Source organism: Adiantum capillus-veneris, chromosome 8, assembly GCF_014529385.1.
Source record: "Adiantum capillus-veneris isolate H3 chromosome 8, ASM1452938v2, whole genome shotgun sequence".
Classification (NCBI taxonomy): domain Eukaryota; kingdom Viridiplantae; phylum Streptophyta; class Polypodiopsida; order Polypodiales; family Pteridaceae; genus Adiantum; species Adiantum capillus-veneris.
This window is the reverse complement of record NC_140938.1, coordinates 5,713,736-5,726,043: the sequence shown is the minus strand read 5'-3', so window position 1 is coordinate 5,726,043 and position 12,308 is coordinate 5,713,736. Positions and strand designations below refer to the sequence as shown.

The 12,308-nt window shown below is 41.6% G+C and overlaps 1 protein-coding gene across 2 annotated transcripts; it reads left to right on the top strand.

Moving 5' to 3' along the window:
• Positions 1 to 3,853: 3,853 nt before the first annotated feature.
• On the top strand, positions 3,854 to 5,745 carry LOC147451617 (uncharacterized). Of its 2 annotated transcripts, none has more exons than XM_086517517.1 (2): positions 3,854 to 4,003; positions 4,101 to 5,745. In XM_086517517.1, exon 2 carries the CDS (start codon positions 4,236 to 4,238, stop codon positions 5,448 to 5,450), a length of 1,215 nt encoding a protein of 404 aa, XP_086373643.1. In that variant the 5' UTR covers positions 3,854 to 4,003; positions 4,101 to 4,235; the 3' UTR covers positions 5,451 to 5,745. The 2 variants fall into 2 exon arrangements, with proteins under 2 accessions (XP_086373643.1, XP_086373644.1); XM_086517518.1 differs by having other exon boundaries at positions 3,854 to 4,008.
• The last annotated feature ends 6,563 nt before the right edge of the window (positions 5,746 to 12,308 follow it).

The window sequence follows — 12,308 nt, the reverse complement described above, 5'->3', positions numbered from 1 at the left end:
GGATAAACAAAAGGAGGGGAGAGGCATGCTTTTGAGGTATGCTCTTTGTCATTGTCAAAAAAAGTGGGTATAGAGGTTGAGCCATGATTTCCATTGTCCAATTGTGGACTCCCCAAAAAAGCCAATTTTCAAGACATTGGATGTAGCTGGGTTTCATGAAAAAGTCCACATTGCACATTGCAGTGCGACAGAAGATAGGGGCTTGTGAGAGGTGTGTCCTACCTTGGAGGATTTAGTGTGAATGAAACCTTCTCCAGGGAAATTGTGAAATTGAGTAGGTTATCAACACATTCCCCGTGCCGTCTGATTCGTCCCTTGCAGCTCGTGTCCGCCATAGCCATCGCTGAGCTTTCAAGAAAGCCCATTGCTTCCAAGTTTCCTTCCTTTAGCTTGTGCGTGATGCAGATCGCAAACGTAGCTACCTGAGCTGCAAGCATGCCGTGGACGCTATCCAGCAAGCTTCTGTTTCTTCGCCCGTTCCCCCTCTGTATTATTCACCTCGTCGCTCATACCTGAGATCTCCCGCCCATGTCTTAACCCCATCTGAGTTTTCGCTCGAAGCTGCGGTCGTGGGCACCTGCATTTCGAAAGTGGGCACCTTACCCTAGATCCGTTCACTGAAGAGGGACGGCACGTGTTACATTTATCGCAACAGCTAGCAGGCTCTCCCATCTCGCTGGAATTGGCCCGACTTCAAGGCTAATAAGCTCTGCTGTTCTGGCCTTTGCATCACCTGCGTTTTCTCCCAAGCTCAGACCTTCATTGAAGGGAGGGATCCTTTCCAGCATATTACCTTCTGTAGTTATGATGTGCCAAGCAGCCAGCACGACACGATTCCGAGCACTCAAACATGAAAGTGGCATTGCTGGGAATGCTGTCTTGACCATGAGAATTATCGCTTGCTTCCAACCGCTTCAAGACTGTCAGGTATGGGTTTTCTTTGATGTTAAAACTGTAAGCCAAAGCATAATTGAAATTTGCGTCTCGTGAAGCAGTTTGTGGAATTCAAGTCTGCTTTAGCGATATTGATGGCTGGTGGCCTGTGATACCTAGCTTTAACTGCAGATATATTTACTTTTGTGGATCACATCTTGTGATGGGGAAAGTAGGCAAATAGAACTGTCAAAGTTTTTATGGTCTATCTATCTTGAAGTTACCCATTAACTGTGGGAGGTTTGCCTATTCTGTCATGCAAGAGCAAGAGGGGGTTAAGGGTGGGGTTTCTTGAGATATGAGAAACATTTTGAGTTGCAAGAATTAGAAATGAGTTTCGCTTTTTCATTTTCAAGATCTTTAGATGAAATTTAAAGGTGTATGAGCTTTCTGAAATGTGCCTTGATCAATGTTTGCTTTGAAGTAATAGCTCTAACTTGAGTTTTGGCCACGGGCTCGAAAAGGAGGATGAGAGAATTGAGAGCAATGTGGATGTGGTGTTATCTATCGTGGAGTCCCTCTAGATGCAATGCATGATAATGGCAACTATACATGTACTTCTTTTCATGAAGTAACTAAAGTTGTCTTAATATATCAAAGAACAAGGATCTCAAGAGAGAAATGGCAATGCCATTGGGGATGGGCTTAAATGTGTGGCTTCAAGGGAGATGTTTGAGTAGAGAAAGCAATGCTTTTTCTACATATGAAATGATTCTTCAGGCCCGAATGAATCAGTCTCACACTAAGTTTATAAAGTCAAGTTTCAACCAATATTTTCTTGTTAAGTTGTTCGCAATGCATGTTTATGAAGATGTGATGCCCATCATAATCTTAATGATTGTGTACCTTTATGGAATCATGTTGTAGAGTAACTTCTATAATCATAAATGTGCAAAGAAAGGGTATTTTCTCAAAGATTTCATGCCTCGATACTTGTGTATGTGGATTCATAGTAGCAAGTAGTTAGCTCCCAAATGTTTTCTGCACTAAATGCTATTTTTGAGGTTGAAGCAAACTGAATTCAGATTTGAATTATCAACAATTGTTAAAACTTCTACTAATTAAGAAACTCAAGTGAAATTTATTGTGTAACAATGTATCTCTATGTTTTTCTGTGGCTCCTCCTTATTAGTGTGTATTAAGTCCTGGCCTCTCAATTCTTCAACAAGGATACGTATCAGAGCCTTACTCTTTTGAAAAGCTTACTTGTCGAATCTTTTTCTCTTGGATGACAATTTAATCTATACAAAGTTTGTTAAACTAGACTGGATGGGCGCCACCTTTGCTAAATGTGAAATTGGGTTAATGGGAGCAATCATAATCCCCCCCTACTTGTGACTTTGTGCAGCTTACCCTAATTCATAAGTTACCATGTCATGCAAGGCCACATCCAGCCTATTCTTCTTTTTTGTTTGATGCTTGCGCCTGGCCAACACAATAGATATTCTTGCTGCTAGGTTTTTATTTTTTATTTTTTTAAAGATTTATCTGCAGTCAATGAAATGGGTACACAGATGTCACTTTTTACGTCTGAGCAGGAAGATACCCCTTTCTAAGGCACATACATACACAGGGTTCGCAGCCATGCACGACTCTTGGTTGGGAGCCGCAAAAGAATGGCTCTTATTGAAGTTGGAAAGATGCAAAAATATATTTCTGAGGTGCAGAGGGGAAGGGAAGGGCATTACAGTTCTAGTTACTACTGTTTTGACTGTCTTTAAAGCTAGCAAAAGGGACTCTTAAGTTGGAAGTTGATAAATCATATTCTAGGTGTGGGTGCTTCTCTGAATCATAAAGGGGCGATATAAAGATTTCCTTGTAATAGGAAAGTCATGCAACTGCCTGTCTCTTGACCCAGATACAAGCTGTCTGTTGTGAGCTAATTTTTTTATGACTTGTCAAACTTTGTCTTACCAGCTAGCTTGTGCACAGTGAAGATGATCATATGCCACATTCTCATGTGCTAGATTGATCTCTAGCATTCTCAAGTTTTCTTCTGTTTGCCTGCACCAGCTGTGTAGTTTGTCAGACACAAATATAATGGTACAGTATTTCAAGTATGGAGAGTTCATCTTACAGGGCCTTATTATGGTGTAGGCTGTTCTCTAAGATAATTACTTCACAGGACAGATGCGTTCAGTGCCAGCCACCACTCGTTAAGGGGCGATATAAAGATTTCCTTGTAATAGGAAAGTCATGCAACTGCCTGTCTCTTGACCCAGATACAAGCTATCTGTTGTGAGCTAATTTTTTTAATGACTTGTCAAACTTTGTCTTACCAGCTAGCTTGTGCACAGTGAAGATGATCATATGCCACATTCTCATGTGCTAGATTGATCTCTAGCATTCTCAAGTTTTCTTCTGTTTGCCTGCACCAGCTGTGTAGTGTGTCAGACACAAATATAATGGTACAGTATTTCAAGAGAGTTCATCTCACAGGGCCTTATTATGGTGTAGGCTGTTCTCTAAGATAATTACTTCACAGGACAGATGCGTTCAGTGTCAGCCACCACTCGTTAAGTTGGCGCCTTCCTATCTAGGATAGAATGGAGATAGTTTTGGTGGCTATGAAAGCTTGTTGAGGTTAACACCATACCTCGCTGTAATTAAGTTTGGTTGAGCTGTGAAATTGTTACAACAGATCCTTAAGCTGAACTGCTGTGATTATATGTGAATAGTCCTGCAATTTTAATCGTCCAAAGCTGGGACTCGTGTATTTCAAAAGATTTTATCTTACTGTGAAATGAAAATCAAACTCGTTACACTTAAAGCTCATCTGGTATCAGAACTTATTTGGGTGGCGTGTTCCCTCACTACTTACAGAGAGCTTAGCTAGTTTTGACATTTCTATATGTGTCAAGTTAATTGTTTGTTGTGCACTGCAGGCTGAATATTTCCGCCAGCTTTTAAAGCCTGTAACGTAGAGAGCTTCAAATTTCTCAAGCCCTTTCTTACATTCCTCTGTTTTGGCAATGAATACAATTGCCCATCAGGAGATGAGTACCTCGGTTTTTGATGACTATCTACGAAAGACTCATTGGTTCTCGTGAGACAGCTGCATCCCAATCTTGTATGGTATTGCTGCTTCTTTTGTTATGAGAGTTTCAATCTGTTCCAGTTGGTTTGTGCTAGTTTTATTGATGATTATGTCGTGTCTTCCCTGGCAGTGTGGGAAGTTATTGGTGCCTGCACTCATATAAGCAGCTTTCGAGTGAGATATAACAGAAGAAGCTGTTTGGAGATTTGAACTTTGGGTTTTGAGATCAGTCCACCTTCTCTAAACATTTCAGACTGCTCTTCTGATGAAGCAATCAGAGAACATGCTTGAGGCGGATGATATCATGAATCCGAAGCCATCGACAGTATGCGACCTGCCATCTGCTCCCAATACCAAGTCACAGTTGAATGTTGATTGCCCAGAAGCTTCTCTTGTTGGTAGAGACAAAGGGGAAGCCAAACCCGCCACTGGTGAAGGTGCACCCACTCCTACAGTTGGGACTATGAAGATGCAAACCTCTAATGTGTGTCACAAAAACTTTGTTATTGTTGATCGTTGTGAGGGACAGAGTACTGTCATACTTCATCCATCCTGGCTTCAGGGCGTTCCACATCTGTCATTGGTAGAGCCTGCTCGTATGCAGGAAGTGAATTGCTTTCTTGATAGCCTTCAGATGTTTGACAGTAAATCCATAGATGCCATGCATGGTTTCCACTCTTACCAAGCGAGTCCCGCTTTTGGGGTTGCCAGGGTGCCTGCGCTGGAATTGCAGCAGAAGTTGAGCAACATGCAAAAAAGTGGTATCATTGATGTAGCGAGCTGCGAGGCCCATAACTTGATGAAACAAGTTATGAGAACAAGTGCGCATTCACATGAACGAGAGTCACTTAGTAGTGATTTCCATGAAAATACAGAAGAAATAAACGCATTGCTGAGTTCGGATGATGAGCTGAGCAGTACTGGCCATTCGCCTAGTGATGGAGTGTTGTACGGCTGCAGTGAAACCATGAATGACCTTTCTACCAGCATTGTCGGCAAAAAGAGGAAGCTGGATGTTTCTGCTGTAGATGAAGTTGATGATGCAGACTCAGCTTTTAGTAAGCTGGCACCAGATAATACACCTTTTAATGTCAGAATGTTTGGAAGCTCCAATTCCCTGCAGTCTCCCATTAAGAGCAACCACAAGAGCTTTGGATCAGGTGTTGCACGTTGCAATGCCTCTGGCAAGAATATAGAATGCCTTACGTGTGATGTTGCCGAGCACTTGGAAGGATACCAGCTTTTACCCCAATCAAGTGGGAGCCCTCATATGCTTGAAGGTGGGCTGATGGACAGCTCAAAAAGGCTCAAAATTAAAGGCAATGTGCAGCAGTTGAGGAATGTTATACCTGGTGGTAATTATCTGGATACAGCAGGTGTACTAGGCAGGACTATCCATTATGTGAAGTGCTTGCAAAGCAGGCTAAGAGGTTTGGAGGCAGCAAGAGAATCTGCAAGGGCGATGCCTCAAATCGGGTAAATTAGTGACTTTTTTGCCAAGGTTTTGCCAAAGGAATAAGAAGCTGCGACCTATGTGGTATGGTCTGGAATTGTATTCTTGACCATTCCCCATTGGTCTGTGTCAGGCTTAGGCAAGGTACTTCTGGTTGTCTGTGTGTGCATGCATTCGTGTATTTCTTCTGTTTGTAAGTACTGATGCTTCCCTTTTGCTTTGGAATTTGACACAACCCTCCTACTACTGCTTCCAGTGAGTTATCACTGTTTCTTTATGGTGTAAGGCTTCAATGGAGAAAAAGATCTATTATTAAGTGTCTTATGCAAAGTTGAGTACTCTGGTAATTTTCAGATTATTTATCCACAGAATTTGATTGTTCATTGTATAACATTCCTTTCTTTGAAGCTTTGGATGGCACTTTGAAATTCGGTTGAAGATATGTGAAGCCAGCAAAATAATGCAACTCTGTCATATTGAGGGTACATCTGCACTTTGAAATTTGGTTGAAGAGATGTGAAGAGAGCAAAATAACACAACTATTGTCATATTGAGGGTACATCTGCTATGAATTGCCGATTCCACTGTAACAAGGTGCAAGCCATATTGAAGTGGCATAATTGATGAGGAATCCTTCATGATTTATTTTTCTCGCACTCCAGATTTTACGTGCCTTTTTTTTAATTTTAAAGAGTTAGCCCATAAATCACCATTGAATTCTGTTTTGTAACAGTATTGAGCATTCATGCTCATGATGATACAAAGGATGTTTATGAGTGACATCATAGTCATTGGGCAGCACTCGGAACCCATGACCAGGGTGATCGAGGATGAGCAAGCTAGCTCCTTTGGACCATCATTGAATTTATAAAGATACATTTCTACCTACGAAAGGTGAAATGTAACAATTTGTAATCGACCAGTTTAATAAAGTCGAGTATTATCTAATAAGTCGTGTTGGGATAAACTAGAAGAGGTGAAAGCATGACTAAAGGCTATGTTAACATGATCACCAATTTTGATGTAACTCATCGTTACTAGAGATCTATAACCTATGCATCTGAGTTGAAGTGCAAACTAAAAGAAAGCTGGTTTTCTTGTGAACAACACTCGCTGAGATTTTAAACTTTTGACATTGGAATAGAAAAGATACATTTTTAACTACAAAAGTTGAAATGTGAATTTTGTATTGGCCTGTTCGATAAGATGATCATAGTTCTAGAAGTAGGTTCACCATAGTCAATGATAAGCAAGTAGTTAATCTTGGCTCAAAACATGCAGGTCGGATGTACGAGTAGATCTTTGGAGTGTGTGATTGTTGGATTTTGCTCTTTTTGGAGCAACATGTTGTGTACTAGTGCAAGGTGCATCATTAGCACGTTTGTCTAACTAGTGGTGAGGTAACATCTTCAAATCGTACTTTGCAATACTCAATGTTTTTTATTGGTTTTTTATGCATCTTAGACTCTTTGAATATCACTTGTGAGCTTCGTATAGCCTATTTAGATTCTAGATGTCAAACGATATTTCATATACACCATATCCAATGAAGATGCACTTCTATGATTTGGGATCTAGTCGTGCTTTTGGCACATATGAGAATGTCTCGTACCCAAATACACATAACTTGTCATAATTGGGCACTTTGTTTGTCCACCTCTTTTGCGAAACCTTGTACTTCAGTGGTGTACTAGGTAAACCATCGTAACAACAACTTTTCAAAATTTGAGGTAAGTTGGTCATAGAAACCATAGAAGTGACCTGTTCCTGAAAGGTTCTATTCATTCTTTCAGCCACACAGTATGGGCGGGTGTGTAAGGTGTGGTAAATTGTCTTTTAATGCTTTTTTTACTGCAAAAGTCCTTGAATTTGGAGGAGATGTACTTGCTTCCATTGTCACTGCGTAAAGCTTTAAGCTTTCTACCCGATTGGTTCTTTATCAATGCTATGAACTTTTGAAAGACATTAAAGACGTCGCTCTTTTGTTTTAATCCCACACCTTTCTAGTAGAGTCATTTATGAATGTCATGAAGTATAATGCTCCCCTTAGAGACTTGACTGACATAAGTCCGTACAAGTCACTATGAACGAGATCTAGGGGACTCCCTAACTCCTTGTCCAAAGGCGTTGATGTCAACCTAGTCTATTTGCCATAGTTGCAATGCTCACATAAAGAGAAGTTAGAGTAATCTAACACAGGAGTATAACCAGAATGCTGCAAGACTTTCATTTCTTTTTGGCTCATATGTCCTAACCGGCTATGCCACAACTCTGTAGACGACAGCTCGGCTACACAAATAGAATTCTCTTTCACAAAAGAGACATAAAGTCAGTTTAAAGAGTCGGACTTCTGGCTTCTAAGCCTGACCAGATTTTCTTTCTTGATAATCAAAAAACCATGAGCAAATATGGTAGTGTAATACAAATCATCCAGCTGTCCAGCTGACGTCAAACTCTTTGTCAATTTGGGTACATGTTTGACATTATGCAACAGAAACTCAATGCCATTACACATAGAAAACTTGATGTTGCCCACCCCGTATATATCAAGCTTATAAAAATTGCCTAGCTTTCACTGTGCCATCTGTGGTAGTATATGTAGAAAACCACTCCTTATGAGGAGTCACGTGAAAGCAAGCACAAGTCCATAATCCAATTCTGCGCATAACACTCGTCAAGAGCTAACAATGCATCATGACTCAAATCCGATGTGCAAATCAACACATCATTTGACACGTTAGAAATTCTCCCAATGGTTGGAGACTCAACCACATAAAGCTCTTCAATTTTCACGCTGCTTTTAGGTGTGTCAGACTTCGCTTTTTCTTTGTCCTTAGCACGTTGCATTGTGCGACAATCTTTTTTCAAGTGCCCTTTTATGACAATAGTGACACTTAACATTTCTCATGTCTTTGCCGTGACTCTTGCTACGACCTTGCCTGCGATCCTAAGAACGACCGCGGCTACGGCCACACTTCCTTTGCTTGTCACGATTGTTAGTGGTGACATACGCATCACCATGCCCACTCGCATCAAGAGATTGCCGTCTAATCTCCTCAATGAGCAACGCACTTGTGACATCATTGAACACTAACTTTCCATTCGAAGCTGAATTGCTAATGGGTGTGCAAAATATGTCCCATGAACTGGGTAAAGAGCATAACATAAAAGTATACTTGAGTTTGTTGTGAAACTCACTAAAGCCCTGAGATGTCAAGTGACTGAACAAGGAGTTGAACTCATTTAAATGTCCAGAAACTATGCTACTTTCTTTCATGTTGAGCTTCATAAGATTTTTCATGAAAAAAACTTTGTAGGATGCACTTTTGCTCTCCCATATTGAACATAAGTTATCCCATAGAGCTTTGACTGTTGTCTTCCCTATGATAGTGAAGAACACTCACTCGGCTAGATGTAGACGTATCGTAACCATGACTTTCACATCCAAAAGCTCCCACTTAACCTGCGTGTAGCCATCACCCTCTGCACGCTCTTTCAACGGTTTTGATAGACCCTTATTAGTCAAAACATCCTTCATGCACTCTTTCCACATGGTGAAGTTGCTACCATCTGCTGTGGATGAAATATTCCTCCTTTTTTGAAGAAGAAGCCATCGCTGACAAGAGGGTTTGAGAGGTGCCAAACTATGGTGAGAAGCTGCAAAAATTTGGGTAGAGTAACCTTTGTATCAGGAGCAAAACCTCAACCAAAATAGGCTAAAAAATGCCAACAATGAAAATCACGACTCGTGGGAAAAATTTGATGGAGTCTTCTTTGTACGAGGAGTCAAAACTCAACTCAAAAAACGCATAGAATGTGCCAACTGCACTAGCTCTGATACCACTTGTAGGAATGATAGAGCAGTGTGAGTGCAAGAGAGGGAAGGAGAGAGGGGGAAGGGGATGACGAGAACACAAAGGTGTCTGGTGGAGCCGTAGAGAGTATATCTCTCCATGTCCTTATTTCCATTATAACCAAAGAATAGAGTAAGTGGACGGGCGCCTGATCACAACCCGACCACAAGGCTTGAAACCTAACACAACTAGTGCAACTTGAAACTTGTCTAGCATGGACCCATTATAAGTTAAATTTCTTTTAGATGGGCTACATCTTGGAATAAAATCCTTCTCTAAGTTTTTCAACTTCGCCTGCTTCGAGCATCGGGAGCAGGGGAAGGAGAGCTCTCTCGCAGGGGGGCCGGGTGCAGCTCAAGCATTCTGGCATGGGTGGGGCCCCCTTTGGCAAGGCGTCTCAGGGCATTTTGTTAACCTGCACAATGGTGCTTGCGGCCCTGCATGCGACACAAGGAGGGGATGAGAGTGCCTTCGCTTTCACTCCCGCTTGTTCTCCTTCTCAGGGCAGTCTTCTATTAGGGGCTACGGGGCCTGGGCGGTGACTAAGCTTCTCTCAGGAGTGAATTTTCTTGCCTGTGCCATACTTTGTCATGCAGGGGATGATGTTGTGTACTCAAGCTTGACCGTGGGTTCTTTAAAGCTACTGTACCGGATCTACCCTGTGTGGTGCTACTTGGAGTCCTAGTGGCACCGCCTGGCGCGTCCTAGGTGGCGTGCGGTCTCTTCGAAGGCGCTTGACCCTCCTTAAGGGCCTGGTATTTTTTGGCGAAAATGGTGGATGTGGTCGCTTGATCGCTTTTGGTTCCGGTGGTTGTTGAATCTCATGCTCTGGTTTTGTATTGGTTCCTGATCATTGCGAGGCACAGTGGTTACTGGTGGCAACAATGACGCGATAGTGGCACCTCGAGAGTTCCTGGTGGGTGATGGGGACAATGGGCCCCACCCCTTCTTCGTCCTTATGGTATGGTGTCTTGTCGATGGTGGCTCCCTATTCAGCCGATGTATGGTATTTTATATGTTTCCCTGATGTTGAGGGTCTGTTCGAGGGTGGCTCCCTAATTAGTCGATGTATGGTGGATGAACTGTTTGTGGTGCCATGGCTCATGCTGAGCATAGCCTGTCTTTGTAATTTTTTTGATTATATAATATATTACACTCACAATTGTGAATTCTGCCAAAAAAAAAAATCTTTCTCTAAGATTATTTACTCTTGTTTACAAACCAAGAAGAACCAACAATCTTTTTTTTCGATTGGATCTAGCCCAATTGGTTGAGCATGTGAACTTCGTGACCTGGGTCATGGGTTCGATGCGACTGGGTGTTTTTTGATTTGCTTCGATGTTAAATCATATTACTGTTTATTGATGTTGGGAGAAGAGGGGGAGATCGACCGCTTAGAATATTCAACATAAGCTTTCAAGCTATCACCATCAAACTGTCCACCTCTTCTTCCAAATTCCAAGCACACACACACACCTAGACTATGACACACACACACACACACACACACACACACACACACACACACACACACACACACACACACACACACACACACACACAGTAAACATAGAATTGACATAGACAAGCTTGTAAGAGATGGAAACTAGATTAGAGAGTACACAACAAAATAACCATAGCTTAAGAGAGTAGAGAAGAGAATCTGCAAGAGAAAGGCCTAAATCTAGCCCCAAACTCCACGGCACCTCTCTTGTGGAGTTGGTATTTAATATATTACTTTGAGTTTAAGGTGCCAAAATTGAGGCCCCTCTTTTACAACCACTTTACTTTTGCAAATGAATGAAGCTCATTAGTTCTTGCATGACCCATAAGGGGAGTTCCCACTACAACTATTTACAGAGCCATAGTGGCTTATTGAAATGATGTTCTAAGATACTGTGCAAATATAAAGTGGCCAAGAGTAGTTGCCGTCGCCTCTTCACCAACTCCCCGCATTCCACTCTACAAAATCATCATCAATTCAATTAGTAAAATAAATAGACAGTACATAATTAACTATTACGCCCAGCTATCCCAATTGCAGCTAACCGCTACAACAGGAGGGTGCCTAGTCTCGTAACATCCCTCCCACCAGGGATAGCAACTATCCTCAATTGCTCAATAGAGAAATCAACTGGACCGTGAATGATGGAAAGTGTGGAGAAGGTCGAGAAAGTTGCGAAAAAACTTTTCAAGCATCCATTTGGCATCCTCTCTAGGGTGGCCCTTGAAAGTCAAAAGGTAACGGTTATAAACCATTCCAGTGCGTGTAGTGGTGGTGTCATGGTCAACTATTTTGTCAGGGATGAGTTGCTCTTCTTGGTCCACAAGTGAAGGTGGGTCTTCATAAATGTGGTGTGTAGGTAGGGGTCCTTGGAATGGGCGTAAAAGACTAATGTGAAAGGCATTGTGAATGTGCCAATGTGCAGGTAGGTCTAAACGAAAAGAAACATCGTTAATGACAGCTGAAATTTTGAAAGGTCCATAAAAACGAGGAGCAAGCTTAACAAAGACATTAGTATCAACACTTTTGATCATTCGTTTTTCGATGCGAAGTAAAACATGATCACCTTCTTTGAATTGGTGTGCCTTGCGATGCTTGTTAGCATGCTTGGTGTAAAGTTCTTGTGAGTGTTTAATGGCAGAATGCACACTTGCATAAATATCATGAAAGTCAGTAGTGAAATCATCAGCGGCAGGCACAACATTAGAAAGATGTGAAGCAGGAGTAGGAAGTGAGTGACCATATACAATTTCAAAGGGAGATTTACCCGTGGCAGTGTGAGTGGTGTTATTGTATGCAAATTGCAAAATATGTAGGTAGTCATCCCATTTCTTAGGTTGAGAGGAAACATAAGCTTTCAACAAGTCAATAATAGTGCGGTTGGTGACTTCGGTTTGACCATTAGATTCAGGATGAAATGCAGAAGTGAAGTCAAGTGTAGTGCCAAGATTTTCAAAAATAGTAGTCCAAAAAGAACTACAAAATTTTGAGTTTCGATCAGAAATAATCACTTTAAGCAAACCATGA

Bases quoted from the DNA above. Each gene is read 5' to 3' on its own strand.
- LOC147451617 (XM_086517517.1), top strand. From the start codon at position 4,236: ATGAAGCAATCAGAGAACATGCTTGAGGCGGATGATATCATGAATCCG.